Below are 15494 nucleotides of genomic sequence, written 5' to 3'. Positions count from 1 at the left end.
AAAGCGAGCGACACGAAGAACGGTTCCATCAACCACCAGCAACCAACGAGGTAAGTCTGATTTTATTCGAAAGGATTCAAGTGAATCAGTTTCTGCTTTATTTAGAAAATGTGGTCCCTAAACCAACAATAACATTGGTGCAATTACTAAATCGCTAGAGATTATGGGAGGAACTGGTTGAAGGCATCTTTTAATACCCCCTTTTGAGTGTAATTCAGTGTTAGCTAGTGCATCCCGAAAATGGAACATAACATTTTTTAAAGAATCAAACACCTTTTTAAGAGTCAAATCCACACGACTTTGATCACAAGAATGGAATACTCAAATATTAGAACAAATCCAATGTAGCGTGAGTGAATCTAGTGCTCGACAGTACACGCTGCAGTTCGTTTGCCACTTGCTGGTTTGCCCGGGTTTTGTGCGCTAAGATTGAGCGAATTGAACGTTTCTTTGCAGATGCAAGATACAGGAATGCATCGAAACGGTCACTGCCGACTCTCGGTCATGTTGATGTTGCTCGCGTTATTGGTACCGTGTGCCTATGGATCGTATAGCGATGATGGCTCACAGCGCAGGGGACATTACTGTGGCAGAATCCTTAGCGAAACACTCGCCAAAGTATGCAATTCGTACAACGGAATGCGCAAGAAATCGGGTACGCCAAGCGCCGGTTGCGGCTTCGGTCCGCCAGCTAGCAAATGTCCTTTACCGTTTACCATCGTTCTCGTCTGCCAGAAAACATCCGTGGTGTGGCTTCCTTTCCAGACGTCAACCGTGATGTGGGGCTGGATGAGGTTCGGCAAGATATCGAAGAGCTGAACGAACTGCAAGCCCGCTCAGCGGACGTAGCCTCTCGGGCGCTGATGTCCATCCGACATCTGCAATCGGGCAGAATACATCGAGTGCGCCGCCAGGTGGTGAAGGAATGTTGCATTCAGAGTTGCACCCTGGCCACGCTCCGCTCCTATTGCGCCGACTAGAACGCCCGGGTCATAACGTTCATAAGAAACCAGAAATATTACACTATTGCTGCTACGACCGTGCTTGCTGCTGCCTTTGAACCGCATTTACACTAGAGCGTACCCGAGAAGCTGTATCGTCCCTGAACCCACTGATGGAATAAATATTCTCTGGAAAAGGAAGACGCCATTTGTGCTTCACTGCAAAGAATATAGTCGTTATGTGACCTCTTTGGGAATAGAATATGCCTTGAATCTTCACTTAACGTTACACTCAAAAGCCGTTCTGTCTGTATTCCATTTTTTTGTTGTAGGAATCCCACGGAGACAACCATCCTTCTTGGCTCTGCGATTGCCGTCATCGAACAAGTCCCGATCGAGATGTCCGGATCCAAAGGTGTCGGAAGTAGCAGCATCGTTGTTCTGCAGATGCTCCTGATACTCTGGACGGTGACGATAGTGTCGGCCAACAAACGGTACTGTGGGGCCGAACTGGTGAAAGTACTCTCGTTCCTGTGCGATGAATTCCCGGATCTGCATTCGACCAACAAAAAAAGTCGTAAGTAGTACAGCATGCAAGCAGTACAGATTGGCATGACAATTGCCGTTGCACTATTCACAGTGGACGCCTTCAAAGGGGATGGTATGGGCAGTGACGAGTGGATGAACGCTGACGAATCGACGCAGCAACAGATGATACTCGATCAGCAGCTGCAGACGGTTGGTGGATCAACGGACCAAGATCAGCGCTCGGTGCCGATGTGGATGAACATGATGTACCCGTCGAACTACATGTATCGCCATGGAACGGCGCACAACGAACTGATACCGGCACGGTTCCGCAAGGGTCGCGGTGGTATCGTCGAAGAGTGTTGTTTGCGGCCGTGCGGCATGAGCCAGCTACTGCAGTACTGCAAGACACCCAGCGCTTAAGCGCCCCGTATCCTGATCCGAAGGCTGGGTTGCTGCACGATGCTGCTGGAATTGTGCTTTGGACCCAAGCATCGGTATATTTTATATTGGATCTTGAAAGGATGCAGAGATGGAGCTGATGCTCCAGTTGCTAGCGTCCAAAGCTTTCGTTCGTACAAATGTGTATAAAACGTACAAAACATACCCCCCCGGTTCTATCAAGCCACCGACATTATCGGACTTTTAAATTGTATTAACTGCACTACAATGTTCGTTTCTAAACGCGGTTGAGGCAGGCAGCTTCGCTATATTTAGCTCTCAACTCATAGGAGCACTGCTTTTTAATTGTGTGACAGCGTTGTTCGATGGATTATAAGGAAATGGAATGGATCATGAAATAAAGATATCAATATACTGGCATTTGCAAAAAGGCAACCTTATCGCAATCGTTATCGGGAGTCTTTATGGAATCAAAGGGGCCCTGCTACACGGAACGTAAACTCTAGCGTAAACGTAAAATTTAATGCCAAAACGTTTACGCTTGCCGTTTACATGCTGTCAAACGATTATAGGTCCGTGGAGCGTGAAACCTAGCGTAAAAGCTGTTTGCAAACGGGAGGGCACGCAATATGTTATTTTTGTGGTTTACATCGATAGTGAGTGATCATTGTTAGTGTGTTCAATTCTTTCTTTCCACAAAACGATCTTAATTTCCTTAACGCGGCCATGTAAACATATCGAAGCGTAAACGTTTTGGCATTAATTTGTAAATTTACGCGTAAATAATAATCATGATGGACAAATAATAATCATGATGGACATTTCTCTTCTACAACAATAGGAAAAGTGAGGTACCATGGTGGTGATATACTTTCGTGAACCATTATTGTGTATTAACAACGAAACAAAATTATTAACGAAACAAAAACACACTAAAAGCTATCATATTGAAAGTAAATTATATTATATTCTAGCACTTGTGCAGCTTAACACTTATCTTAATTTAAACTGGTACTAGTTTGCAATGTGTTTAGATGCGTAAGTATTAAATTCGAAATATGATAAGCTTCGCATTATTGGATGCCATGTTAAAAGAAGCAGCTGAAAATGCTGCTACGATTCATCCACGATGCAAACGATTTATCGATCTTGTATTGAAATATAAAGAACTTTATTAACATATTCAGCACATGCTGGTGTAATGACTCAGTTGAACCCATTGCTGTTAGTGGTATATGCGTTTTAGCAAATATTTAAATATCCCCTAAAACCTTTACCAACCCTGAAAGAAGGGATTACTTTTTATTCCTATAATAGGATTTATTTAGGACCTGTAACAGCTGATGCGATTTGAGAACATAATATGTTCTGTAAAGTTCTACACGAAAACTGCATACATAACAAGTTCTTTTGTTAGTTTTAAAATGTAACAGTAAAATTGAATGCCTCAAACATGGCTACATGCCTCAAACTGTTTAATTATACAATATATTGAATAGAATAGATGAACATTGCAATAGAACACAGACATTGTTGACATTTTAAAAATGCATTTTATGGAGCCTTCCTTACCTACTTTTACTAGGAAAACGCACTGCTATACATCGAGTGGGCTTATGAGTCTGCTGCGCCATTTGATTCGCACGGATGACGCGAAAAGCTTTTGCATTTGGGCAAATGCACTAATAGCTACTGACACCGTCACCGTTGTAGGCCGACGATTGGTCGCCTTGCTGGCACGACAAGATGCAAGCAAGTCTGGCATACTAAATGGCGCAATGATGCACCACCAGACGGAAGTGATCGTGGCGTGTCAAAACCAAAGTATCCTTGGCAGCGGCTTCCAGGAGGATCCAGACTAACCCGGGAATAAATTACCGCCAAGCACTACGCACGGATGTGGAGGTATAAAAGCAACCAGTGTCTCCAGGTGTTCATTCATTCTATTGTTTCGTGGATTCCGTGCAAGGTGTACTACAAGTGCTGCAGATAGTCTATGGTTTGAGCAGTCGTTTGGGTAAAAGGATATAGGTTTGTTCTTTGCAGCGTGCTCGAATCTTAGATAGTGCACAGTGCCAAGTGGCTTTCGGAAAAAATGATGCAGCAGATGGACACAACCCGACGATGCAACATGATGGCGGTTCCTCTGTGCCTGTTGCTGATGTTGGGAACCGTCGAGCGGGTGTCGGCGTCACCGAAGTACTGCGGTAAGGCGTTCACCGATGCGATGAGCTTCATATGTGATGAATACCCTTCGATGCACGATGTAAACAAGAAAGCAGGTGAGTGATGGTGCCGTTCTTCCCGGCCGCTCTCTTCGAAACGGTTCCTAAACGAATTCCCGCCGTTCTCGTAGCTTCCTTCTTCCAGGACGCGTTCGATCACAGCGGAACGGGACTCTCGTTCCCGATACCGGCACGCTTCCGTCGGGTGTTCCAAGATGCACATCCGTGCTGTAGATTAGGATGTACAATGCCCGAGCTAATGTCCTACTGCAAGGTGGTATCACCAGACGTTGCTAAAGCGTTGAATACTGCTGAATACTACGGTTAGGCCGATGGAGTGGATTGTGACCCAAAAAGGCCACATGTACGAAATTAGTTGTGTGTACTACTATTAGAATGAAAATATATTTGTAGCTTTGCAGAACAGAACCGCGAACGAAATGTTTCATTGGCCCACTGAGGTTCTACTTGCCTACGAGCTCATGAAGCAACATAGAACACACCTTCAGGGATGATGATATGAGTTGTTGCTAGTAAACTTGTTCTGGTACGTTATCCTACATGTTCACTGCAGAGGAGTTATAATTGATGTACGGCAGGGATCCAAAAACGGGTCATCATATGAGCAGATGGCCTACGGCGTCCATCTTATCCATGATGACATGATATCAAAACCACCATTTCCGAACAGGGCCCTATCGGTTATGGGCATCCAGCTGAAACTTTGCCGTACACTGCTACCATCAAAGCCGTACCCGTATCGTGCTAATTATCAAACTTTGCCAAATTCTGGAGTAGGTTTTTGTGACAAAATTGATAGAAACTGTTTGTAGGTCGTACACGAGTATCTAGCCGGCCACGGGCTTCATTCCCGAATGCTTCTCGTCATCTCGTTCCGCCTGTTCGCTGTGTAATAAAACCGATTGATACTGCTGCACAGGTGAGCTGCACAACTTTTCCTTGCGACCGGCAAGGATGCTGTTGGGAAGTTCCTCCGGGCATATATTTGGATCGCTTGGCTAGATGCAGTTTCTAGCTGAGTTTAGATGATTAGTTGGGTGAGATTTGTGTTCCGACGATAAGACAAGAGTACCGTCATCGTTTGATTGCGACGTCAGCTAGATTTTAATGAGATCGAAAAGTCTGTTCATGAGTTTTTGAGAACTAATTATTGGAAAACTGTTACAATCCCTAACATGGAGACCATTTTTTGCAGTTTGAGAAGAGGAAAGTCCAACAAAATGGAAGGTTATTAATAATTAGAACAATTCCATTCAAGTAATAATTAGAACAATTCCACATCAAGAATTGTTTAAAACTTGAGTGATGAAAAGAACCAAAATCCAATCGATAAAGTATCACTTTATTGATGATGAAAAATTATACTAAAGTAATAAGTAGAGTATGGATACAAGGTTAAAATTGACTTCTACGAAAAGCTCAAGAAAGTAATGCATTTAATGAAACAGTGTTTCGACAGCATACCCATAAACAAGTATAACAACAGAAAAGGAAAACTCGAAAACAATGAACATATAACTGTATTTATAAACCAACCAAATATCTGCCGGCCCCCTTTACCTTTACCTCACCGCGTAGATGATGAAAATTCTTGCTCATTCGCATCGGAATCAAACGTGCACCGCATCGAAATCGACAGACACGGGTACCGACTGTCCAGTTTTATCTGGATCTCGCGAGGGTGATGGTGCGCGATGGAACAGCTTAATTGACTTTGGCGACAGCGTGGCCGCTGTCTCTACACTCGAGCATGTACCTCTCCTCCCGTAGTTAACGTCTCACCAGTTGCAACCAATTGAACTCTTCGATCTGATCCCCAGTGAGTCGTCAGTGTCGGTGCCGGTGCGGTGCGTCGGTTTCGGAACGAATGAAATGGTACACCAGAGCCCGTCGTTTGACTGTTGTATGATTGATTGAAAGTCACTTTAATTAAATTTACTTCTATGTGGCTTACACTAGTGGCACACGAAGAAGGCCCGAAGGCAAATGCGATCACATTCAGTTGTGGGGAGGGGATGGAAGAGAGGGGTAGGTGGTGGCATATCGTTCTGCGTTTTCCGCGGCTGTTCCTGTCCTGAACTTGTTGCAACCCTTTTTCTGTCTTTCCTCTTCTACATCATATTCCAGCTTGTCCGGGATTGCGCCCTGTTGCTGTATGGCTGTATCAATGGCTGTCTATCCTCCACCCCTGTTTTCTTTTTCTTTTTCATCGATTTAAACGTCGCTGCTCCTGCTTTAGACCTGGAATCAACGTCATCGGCTCTTTCTTTGTATCTCTTCCCTATGGCATCATCAAAAATCATCAAGTATCAAGTAAGGAGCGCGCGATGGCATGGTTTGCGCAAATCATCGCAATAAATAAGCATATCGGAGGAGAGCATTGCAAGAGACGCAAGAGGCCCCCCCCGGTCAATAGAGGGGGACGCGACTCGGCGCAGAAGGCGAGAAGTCTCCGGTCGCGGCCCACAGCACGGATTTGCTTACTAGTAAGTTACATCAGTAGTTCATGTCCTCGCCCCCTTTGACACGCACGTTACAGGCTAGATTCTTTCGAGACGCTCGCGGAGCCACACATCCAGCCGACCGCGACCACTTCCACTTGGCTGTGTTTGGCTGGTTTGGCCGCTTCACCTCCGCTGACGTTCGTACCACAGAAATGCTATATTATAGTTAGGAGGGCGCTATGTATGTGGTGTTTTTTTTTTCGTTCGTTCGTTGCAGTCGGGAACCTAATTGAGAGCACCCCCCCTAAGAGCTGTAGAGGTGGCAAAATGTAGATGAAAAGTTAGTTGATTATCCGAAAACGCCGGCAGAAAATCTTCCGGTTTTTGTTTTGGGGACGCTTGAGATGCCCAAGCGGTCACCCAATCACGCCAGGGCGAACTTGTTGTGTCCGGAACCTTGAACGGAACGCTAACTGCATGAACAAAACCCCTTTCCCGGGGGAGAGGGACAAAGACACGAAAGGAAACTAAGGAGTAGTATAGTACTTGTACATATTATAACGGGAACTACCGTGGATAATAAAGAACGCTAAAAGGATAATAATACGCAAGCAATGGACTGGTGAAGCGGGCGGCAGACGCTGAAGAAGAGAACGATACGACTTCGGTCCTGGAAGCCGGAGTGCTGGCTCTTTGTGTTTGCTGGCCAGCGCAAGTTTCTGTCCATTTTCGCGCTCGCCTCGCCGGAAAGTGCCGCCTGCCCCGAATCGACATCGCGGGCTCGCGGTCATCGCGGTCATCGCGGTCCTGATCCTTGCTTCTAGATCCCGGGGCTTAATCACAGTAGGCGCGCAGCTCGACGTACGAGCAGCTCTTCTTGCAACACTCGTCGTAGATGCCGCCGGAACTGCGACGGTTACGACGGTGCCCTCCGGTTCCCGGGTACGGGAAGCCGTGTGGCAAACTGTCCGGCAGTGTTGCCACCTCGACCTTCACCTGCTGGTCCTGCTGTTGCTGCTGATCGTGGTAGTAGTCGGCGTGCGATCCTGCGGAAGACGGAATGATGAATAGTTGATGTCCCCGGCGAAAGGGCAGCGTTAGCGGCACTTACCCGTACGATAGTGCGTCAGCATGGGATACCGGCCCTGGCAGAGGAAGGCCAGCGTTTCGGTTAACCGGCGGCCACAGTAGCGCGAGCGTGTGAGTTGGCTGATCAGCGCGTCACCTTTCGGTGTCGACGTGGCGTGGCTTTGGTCGAGCAGCAGCAACACTACGACGGCCACGAGCAGGATCGCGTTCAGCCCGACGAAAATGGATCGCATCTGGAAGAAGGAGAAGAAGAAGAAGAAGAAGAAGAAGAAGAAGAAGAAGAAGAAGAAGAAGAAGAAGAAGAAGAAGAAGAAGAAGAAGAAGAAGAAGAAGAAGAAGAAGAAGAAGAAGAAGAAGAAAAGAAAACAAAAAAATATTAAATATTGCTTAAAATCAATGAGCAAAAAAACACAACATTCTAATCACATCGATAGTAGATCAGTTGTTCCACCATCGCACAGATCGTGTTGCAGGAGAGGAGTCACAGATTTTGTATGCCGGCCTTGTCCAACTGCGTGATGGCGCACGCCCCATCTCGCCCGGTCATCACCCAGGCCAGCATCGTTGGCTATCAAGCGAACCTCGTTACCTCGCCTGCGATGCGGGGTGGGTTCCCGGAGCCAGCCAGCGAGTCGGCCGATTAATTGAGGTTCATTGAAAGAAATAATCGTCGTCCCGAACGTCGACGTCCTCCCCCCCCCCCCGCGCCATCGGTTGAAGGCCAATGATGGCCGGGCGAGAGAGAGAGTCCTTGGCGAGGTGGTGATGGTTTCGGAATGGCTCCCACGGTCCGCCGGATGGGTGGTTGTTTTTTTTGTTGTTGTTGTTGTGTGAAATAGCATGAGCTTCGGCCGGAGCACGGTCCGGTAACATAGAAAAGGGACGAGGCCATTACACACACACACACACACACGCGAGCGCGCGCTCTTTCTCACAAGAAGACATGTGGCCACATGGTCATCGATGGAGCACCGCCAACTCCTCTCATTGCACGCTGCGGCGCGTGCATTCGGGGTCGCCAAGAGGGAGATAATGATGCATTGGTGCGGCCCCTCGCATCAAATGGCGATTGCTGATGAGATCATGGTTTGGCCAGCTGAAGCTTGCATTTGTTTTGATGGTGAAAAACCCAGTGATAATGTAGCAAACGGTGTGCATCGTTACGAACAAAATGGTGGATCCTGGTTTAGAGATTGCGGTTCACGATGGGAGTCACTCTAGTTCCAGCTGGAAATAGTTTCCATCCAAGTATCTTAATAAGATTAAAGGAAACTCCAAAACTTCAAACACTTGGCCTAGAGATTGCATCTTTTGGAAGCCATTTTTGGAAAGCAAACTGGATGGCCACCATTTTCAATCAATTCCATTGCGAAATTTCGAGCAGCAGCTGCGACATTTGCATTCATTTTCTCTGCAGAAAGCAGAAACTCATCACAGTAACGAATGAAACGGAAACCATAACCTCAAAAAGACGACCGTGACCCGCGCGACCTGTGGGAATCGAGCCGAAACGCGAATGAACCAAATTGGCGCAGATGGTTTCTGGAAGAATCTGGCCAAACTAATGGCTACGGCAGCATAGGTCACCACCGGGCTAGGTTCGTTGAACTTGCGACACAGAGAGAAAGAGAGAGAGAGACTGGCAGAAAAGGAAACCGAGAAACGGGCAAGGCGAGCAGCTCCGGGATCTCCTCCAATACGGCTCTCATAAATCAATCCACAACAACCTGTATGCTTGCAGCAAGTGGTGGGCACACGGTTGGCAACATAAGTGCCATCCACCGGCTCCCAACCACGCTCCATAATGAAATCAAAAGAGGCCACTAATGATGGTTTGAATACATTTTCGCGCACCCCGCGAGATCGCGATGAGATCGCGCCATCGCGGCGTGCTAGAGCGTGTACGATCTCGCCTATCGCATCACATTATGACATCGCAAACCGTGGGCCAAACACGGGCAAACCACGGGCCGGCCACTGTCGGCCACTGCTTTCGCCAATGGCCAATGAATAAAAATGAATAAATTGTGTTCTACCGCGTGGTACCGGTGGACCGTAGGTGGTGCGGAGACGGCGGTGGTGGTGGTGGTGGTGGTGGTCGGTTTGGGTCCGCCAATTGAGAGCAAACGATCGAGGTGCTGATGCCGCTGCTGCTGGTGCTTCCGTGAACCGGTCGCTCAGTGCAATCCGTCTACCGCTGGTTGTCAATCTGGCGCACATGTACCGCTTCTGGGCGCAAAACAACAAAAAAATGGAGCATGATGTGGAGAAATGAGATGGATTGAGGTGAGCGAGTCCAGAGGTCCAGAGTCCACCCGGGGCTCCGGGGTCCAGCCCCGGGATCATGATTGCAAGTGGCAGAAACATTCCCGAAAGCCGGCGCTCGCCTGGCAAAGCTGATCTGATTGGTCTGGCCGCGTGCTGTTCGCCAGTTCGCCTGCACCCGATAAGATCCCGTTTTGCGCGAGGTGAAGATCAACGGACCAGACTGACGAACTGACGACGCTCTGGGCGCTGGAGTGCGGAGCGGAGTGCGGCACTCCGGCCGGCACTAAATTGACCATTGCCGATGGTGGGCGTCGGTGCGTGATAGCATGGCCGATGCTCGAAATAGATACGCTAGGATAAATGCAGGCCACGCTGGCTTGGAGGAGTCACAGTGGTGCTGGTAGACACCAGGTTCTACTCTGGTCTGTGCGCGCCATGGCGTGGCGTGGCGTGGCGGTTTTTGATAGACTCAACTTAGATTAATGTCCCAAATGGTAGCGCACCCAGCCCAACCGAGTCATGCGGGAAGCCCCCGCTCTAGGGGCCACAATCCTAGGGGTCTTTCTCTCGCTCTGTCTAAGGGGATCTCTCCGCTCGGGTGACGGACAAATGAAAATAAATGATTTCATTAAATTTTCAAACCACACTAACCACTCCACCATTCGTGGCAGCGGGATCCGACTGTCTCAATCTGCAGCAATAGTCCAAAACAACGGCTGGTGTAGTGGTGTAGTTTATCCATTTGAGCCTTATATGGATGCAGAGCTAGTTTTGCTTGAGTTAGTCCGTTCAGTGTAGAGCGATTCAAATATTTCCAGAATCGTACTCCAATACTATGCCCAGAATTTCTCTTGCGTAGTCCAAGCAGTAAGTTGTGGATTGTACATGTTCAGGATAAGAATCTCGGATAGAAGAGCAATCCCGGTAAGTACAACAAACGAGAGTTGAGAGCGCATATCGTTGAAGGAGGGCCAAGTCGATAAAATGGTCGTCAATTGAGGATTGACACTAATGACATCGCGTGCAATGATGTCGGGCGGTCAAAGTACAACAAGAAGCGGAATAGAATGGGAGCAAAAAAACTCTACCAAGTGTACAAGTATTATGCAAGGAGAGCAGCGAAAGGAGTATCCTGATCATCCACTGATTTAGTTCTAATGCCATTTTATCGGTGCTCTGAGAGGAGAATTCCTCAGAAGCAATACCTCAGAAGAAATAGAACCCGGTATATAAATGACTGACGTTTGGTATGTCAGTCAAGCACCAACTATAGACAGCGTTCCAACTCACTGCTTACTTGGATCAAATCTGAAATCAAACTGCGGTTCCATTGCAGAGACATCACTTATGGCAACATTTCTTCGAATAGCACAAACGCAAATCTGCAAGCGTTTGGTTTGCGTGTTGACCAACATTCGCTAGTTTTCCGCGTGATCCTTGAACTATAATTTCATTACAGTACACTTCCCCTCATTGCGGAGACATGCACGCGAGCGTGCGCGCACGTTCATGTCGCGCCATCGTTTCACATGCTGCGGTTACTTTCCTCGCTGGGAGCCTGACGCAAGAAAAAAAAACATGTCGCCGGACGACCAGCCGCGTAATGAGCTGGGCAATCATTGTGCGAAAGCAAAAGCCCTGCTTAACGAGACGAGACACCGAAGCACCTGCGAAGGTCCGAAAGAGGGAAACGCGGAGATTGCATTCCATCCAGCCAGTGGTGATGCTGCTGCTACTGCTGCTGGGCTGGTGGTGGTGGTGTTGGTGCAATCATCGAGTGCAGCGTAAACAAACGCGGATGATTATTTGTGAAGGTAAATCACAGCATATGACAAGGCACAGTGGGGCGCTCCAGCATATTTATGCTACCGCGATGGTCAATCAAGGTCCTCTCTCTCGCACGCACACTCGCTGTCGACAATCTCGACTCGACAACATGACGACGACGTCGGCGGCGATCACTCGGTACGCGCGTGAACATCATCATTGATTCCGACTGGATGCCGCCATCATAAGTCAATTCGTGCGCTCGTTTAATGGTGACTTTCGCCATCTCCTTGTCTGTCCCTGGTGTGCCTGTATTTGTGTGCAGCTAGTAGCTTGCCCACTACTGGTTCCTATTGTGTGGCCGCCAAGTGGAGCCCCAAAAGGAAAGTTCATCATCGGCGAGGCCAGCGCCATCCGTGACATAAGATGGGGATCGGCAAAGATGTCACCAACGCCCAACAAAGCTGCACTGTTATTGCTGCGAGTACTATAGTTGCGGTAACGCAGCTTCCACTCAGGCCGATACCGATGTGTCGTTCATGTCCATGGCTTTCGAGGCCCTTCGTTCGTCCGTCGTTCATTTGCCGTTTCCTATGACCTACATATCGGTTGTTGTTGTCGTCGTCGTCGTTGTCGTTGTCGCGGTTGTCGTTTAGCTTTTGCTTTTTTGTTTTCATCTGGATATTCTCGCTCTCTCCTGCTGCTTGTTACCCGTTCGCTTCATCGTGACCCGTGGCCCTTGTCCGTCCTTCTTCTTGCTGCTCTGCAGTAATTGTCATGTAATGCGTACCCTACCGCGCCGTGTGTATGGCGCCGGTTTTTATGCTGCTGCTGCTGTATCGTGCATCCCCTTATCGTTCGGTCTGGCTTCGGGTGTTTATGTGCGGGCCCCGGAAAGGTACACCGGGCGGTATGGGTCCTGCGGGTACGTGTGAACGAGAAAATTGGAAGGGAACAAGCAGCAACAGCAGCATAAAAACACACAAATAAACCCCGACATGCCTCGGATGCTGTAAACCCTCATCGTGAACCGAGACAGCGGCACAATGACGGGCCCGGCCAATTGTGGGACCCTCACTATATCAATTGCTGGCAACGTCCCCGAGGGCGACCAGCTGTTCGACAGCTGATTCGACAGCCTGTGTGTGTGTGTGTGTGTGTGTGGGTAGAGCGAGTGAGCGGGCAAAGGGCCTCGCAGCATCGTCTGTCAGAGGCACCCGTTCGCCCGCCGTCGCCGTAGCATAACGGAGAGGAGCTATTTTTAGAAATTGAACGACCCAAGGACCGACCTTAGATGGTGGGCTGTTGGTGCCGTATATACGCTTGGCCGCCAAACCGTAAACCGTAAACCGTATCCGACGCTGGCGCGCAGGCTGGCAAGAACCGACGGCTAAGAAGGCCGCTGCTGTTGCTGCCTTGCGCCTTGTTTGATAATGGAACCGACTCTCTACACGGGCGCGAGAAAGCTGAAAATGAGATGAGAATGAAAAAGTTGAGAATGTCAAATCCCATACAAATGGAAATGTAAAGATACAAGTAGGCTGTCACAAATGTATGGGATTTGACATTCTCGCCTTTTTCATTCTCATCTCATTTTCAGCTTTCTCGCGCCCGTGTAGAGAGTCGGGAAGAGCGGACGGCATGCGAGCGAGCAAAACATTAAGAAAGAAGAAGCAAAAAAAAAAAATACCCCATCCAACTGTATTGGAAAGCCCAGGGACCACGGGGCCGTCTGGAAACTTCCCAATCGGGAAGGGACTTTCTTTATCTCGCGTCCGTCGTGACCTTTTCGAGTGTGTGTTTTTTTTATCTGCTGCAACGACCACCGGACGCCGGGCGTGTGGTTTGCCGCATCAGTCAACTCAATCTTTATGTCCCAGTGGTCGTTGTGTGTATGGTTTTGTTTTGAAACTATTTGTTGCGAGTGATTATTGTGGTTAGAGCAAAAACTACTAATGAAATGAAAATGTTTCGATTATAGTGGGTTAGTCTCTTGATTGGCTGTTTAGCTCTCTTGCTCACTTTTTTTTTTAGCCACAGCAGCCAATGTGGCGCTAGTGTGCGCCAATGTGACGAGATCGTTGTGTAGTTTAGTCATTCGCATCTTGAAGAGATTCTCGAAGAGAAGTAATGATTACAATCATCGTCCTAAATGGGCTTTGTTGCGCCACCAAACATTTCAAATTATCCAGTAAAGGTTACTTTGATTCATCTTATCTGCCTCATGCTCTGCCAAACTGCTCTGCTTACTTTGATCCAGTTGAGCAAGGTTTTTTGTTTGTAATGAAATTTTATCCTAACAAAGATTTGTAACTATTGTATATTGTAAAGTTGGGTTGGAAACTAATCGAGTGCCAACAAAACTTACCTTCGCAGCAGTGCGTTCGGTGTGGGATGAACAGAGATGAGCGCTGCACCAGACGACAAACAACGATCGCCGACGACGACAATGGACGAGATGATTTCTCGTCCGGAGTTTACTATTTTCGAGCAGTTTTTGTTGAAAATGAAGACAAAATCAACCCAGCAGCACCGTTCGGTAGCACTCATTCAAATTCTTCTACTGCCACAAAAAACACACCCGTACACACACTAGGCTCGGAGTTTTTTCTGGTTGGTCAAGACAAATTAACGGAGGACACTCGCAGCATAGTTCTAGGTACGCCCGTTGATCATTGTAGATGTGCGAATGTTCTGTTGTGTGCGAACGTGTTCGGTTTGCGTTTCGCGGTTGTAACGGTTCTTTTGCGTTGATGCTCCTGCACTGGTCTGGACACACTGGTAGTTGATGCGTATTGGTTTGATCTGCGTTAAGCCGCTAGTCAACCTGGAATGCGAGGCTTTGACGGAATGAGTGACGACGGAAGTACGATGAAAGGAACGAAGCGAAGTGCTTGTACGAAGAAGGACGACAACACGGTCTTGTTGGTGGTTCTGGGTGTTGTTGGCTCCTACAGCACACTACACTGAACACAACACACTAGCGAAGAGCACTAGCACTAGGTGTAGCACCGTGTACACGACGCGACGATCACGACGGGACGGGATTTTTGTTTTTCCTTAATCGACAGGACCCGGGATTGAGAGTCGCGGGTAAGGTGATGGCGGTATACCGAGGTCGTGCAGGCACAAATGGCACGATGCAAGCACAGCTTTCCCACGTAAACACTGATTCGCACAGACACACACGCAGTACGCACGGCGTTGGCTCCTAGGTTCGCGTTTTCCCCCCTCGGTGTGGGAATGGGACGATCGGCTTCGCTGCTGGCTGCTATCTTGTCGACATCACAGTTTGCACATCACAATCCGGCCGCCACCGGCTGGGATCGCTTTTTAATGCCCACCCAGGACCACTCACTTGAGTGCCGTTGGAGAAGCAGATCCATCTCGTTCGCTCAGAGCAGCGGCAGATCAAGCCTGTTTCACTTCGAATCCGGCAACACACCGGTATAGGTCATATCTCCGCCAAGAAATGAGTAATAAAATGAAAAGGAAGGTTTCATTTTATAGGTCGGTTTTTGCTTTAGGATGCGATATTAAATAAACGTGTAATATTTCTATATTCTTTTATGCTTTTTTAAGCTTTTACCTTGACATAAAAAATCGAATAAAAATTGAACAGTTAAGGTCACTTAATTTGCCATCTTGTTGCACTTCACCTCCATTTCAGCTATACATTTCCAATACATACATTATTAAAACTGACTGAAACAGGCTATACTTTCCCTTTCTCACGTACAGCATCATTTCCACTCGCGATCGCGAACACTCATCACTGGCGAGGATCACACAGTAGAATGATCATCTGA

The 15494-nt window shown here is 47.9% G+C and overlaps 3 protein-coding genes across 3 annotated transcripts in view; 2 read left to right on the top strand and 1 right to left on the bottom strand.

Annotated features, from left to right (window-relative positions):
- The window catches only part of LOC125957354 (probable insulin-like peptide 2), a 2328-nt gene extending 44 nt beyond the window's left edge, over positions 1-2284 (top strand). Inside the window, exons 1-3 of the mRNA XM_049690005.1 lie at positions 1-50; positions 1274-1518; positions 1582-2284. The exon at positions 1-50 is cut by the window's left edge and continues 44 nt beyond it. Of these exons, the coding sequence (XP_049545962.1) occupies positions 1341-1518; positions 1582-1892 (489 nt within the window). The 5' untranslated portion in view covers positions 1-50; positions 1274-1340 and the 3' untranslated portion in view covers positions 1893-2284. The remainder of the gene's footprint in view (positions 51-1273; positions 1519-1581) is intronic.
- A 1544-nt stretch (positions 2285-3828) lies between these two features.
- Positions 3829-4524, top strand: LOC125957695 (uncharacterized). Its single transcript, XM_049690557.1, has 2 exons — positions 3829-4153; positions 4228-4524. The coding sequence occupies exons 1-2, from the start codon at positions 3967-3969 to the stop codon at positions 4422-4424; spliced, it is 384 nt and encodes a 127-aa protein (XP_049546514.1). The 5' UTR covers positions 3829-3966; the 3' UTR covers positions 4425-4524.
- Positions 4525-5975: 1451 nt separating this feature from the next.
- On the bottom strand, positions 5976-14982 carry LOC125953577 (LIRP-like). Its single transcript, XM_049683224.1, has 3 exons — positions 14054-14982; positions 7673-7883; positions 5976-7607 (listed from the first exon to the last, which is right to left on the bottom strand). The coding sequence occupies exons 2-3, from the start codon at positions 7881-7883 to the stop codon at positions 7396-7398; spliced, it is 423 nt and encodes a 140-aa protein (XP_049539181.1). The 5' UTR covers positions 14054-14982; the 3' UTR covers positions 5976-7395.
- Between the last annotated feature and the right edge of the window lie 512 nt (positions 14983-15494).

Source organism: Anopheles darlingi, chromosome 3 (assembly GCF_943734745.1).
Source record: "Anopheles darlingi chromosome 3, idAnoDarlMG_H_01, whole genome shotgun sequence".
In the NCBI taxonomy this organism is placed as follows: Eukaryota; Metazoa; Arthropoda; class Insecta; order Diptera; family Culicidae; genus Anopheles; species Anopheles darlingi.
The sequence above is the reverse complement of the archived record's forward strand: the minus strand, read 5'-3'. Positions and strand labels throughout refer to the sequence as shown.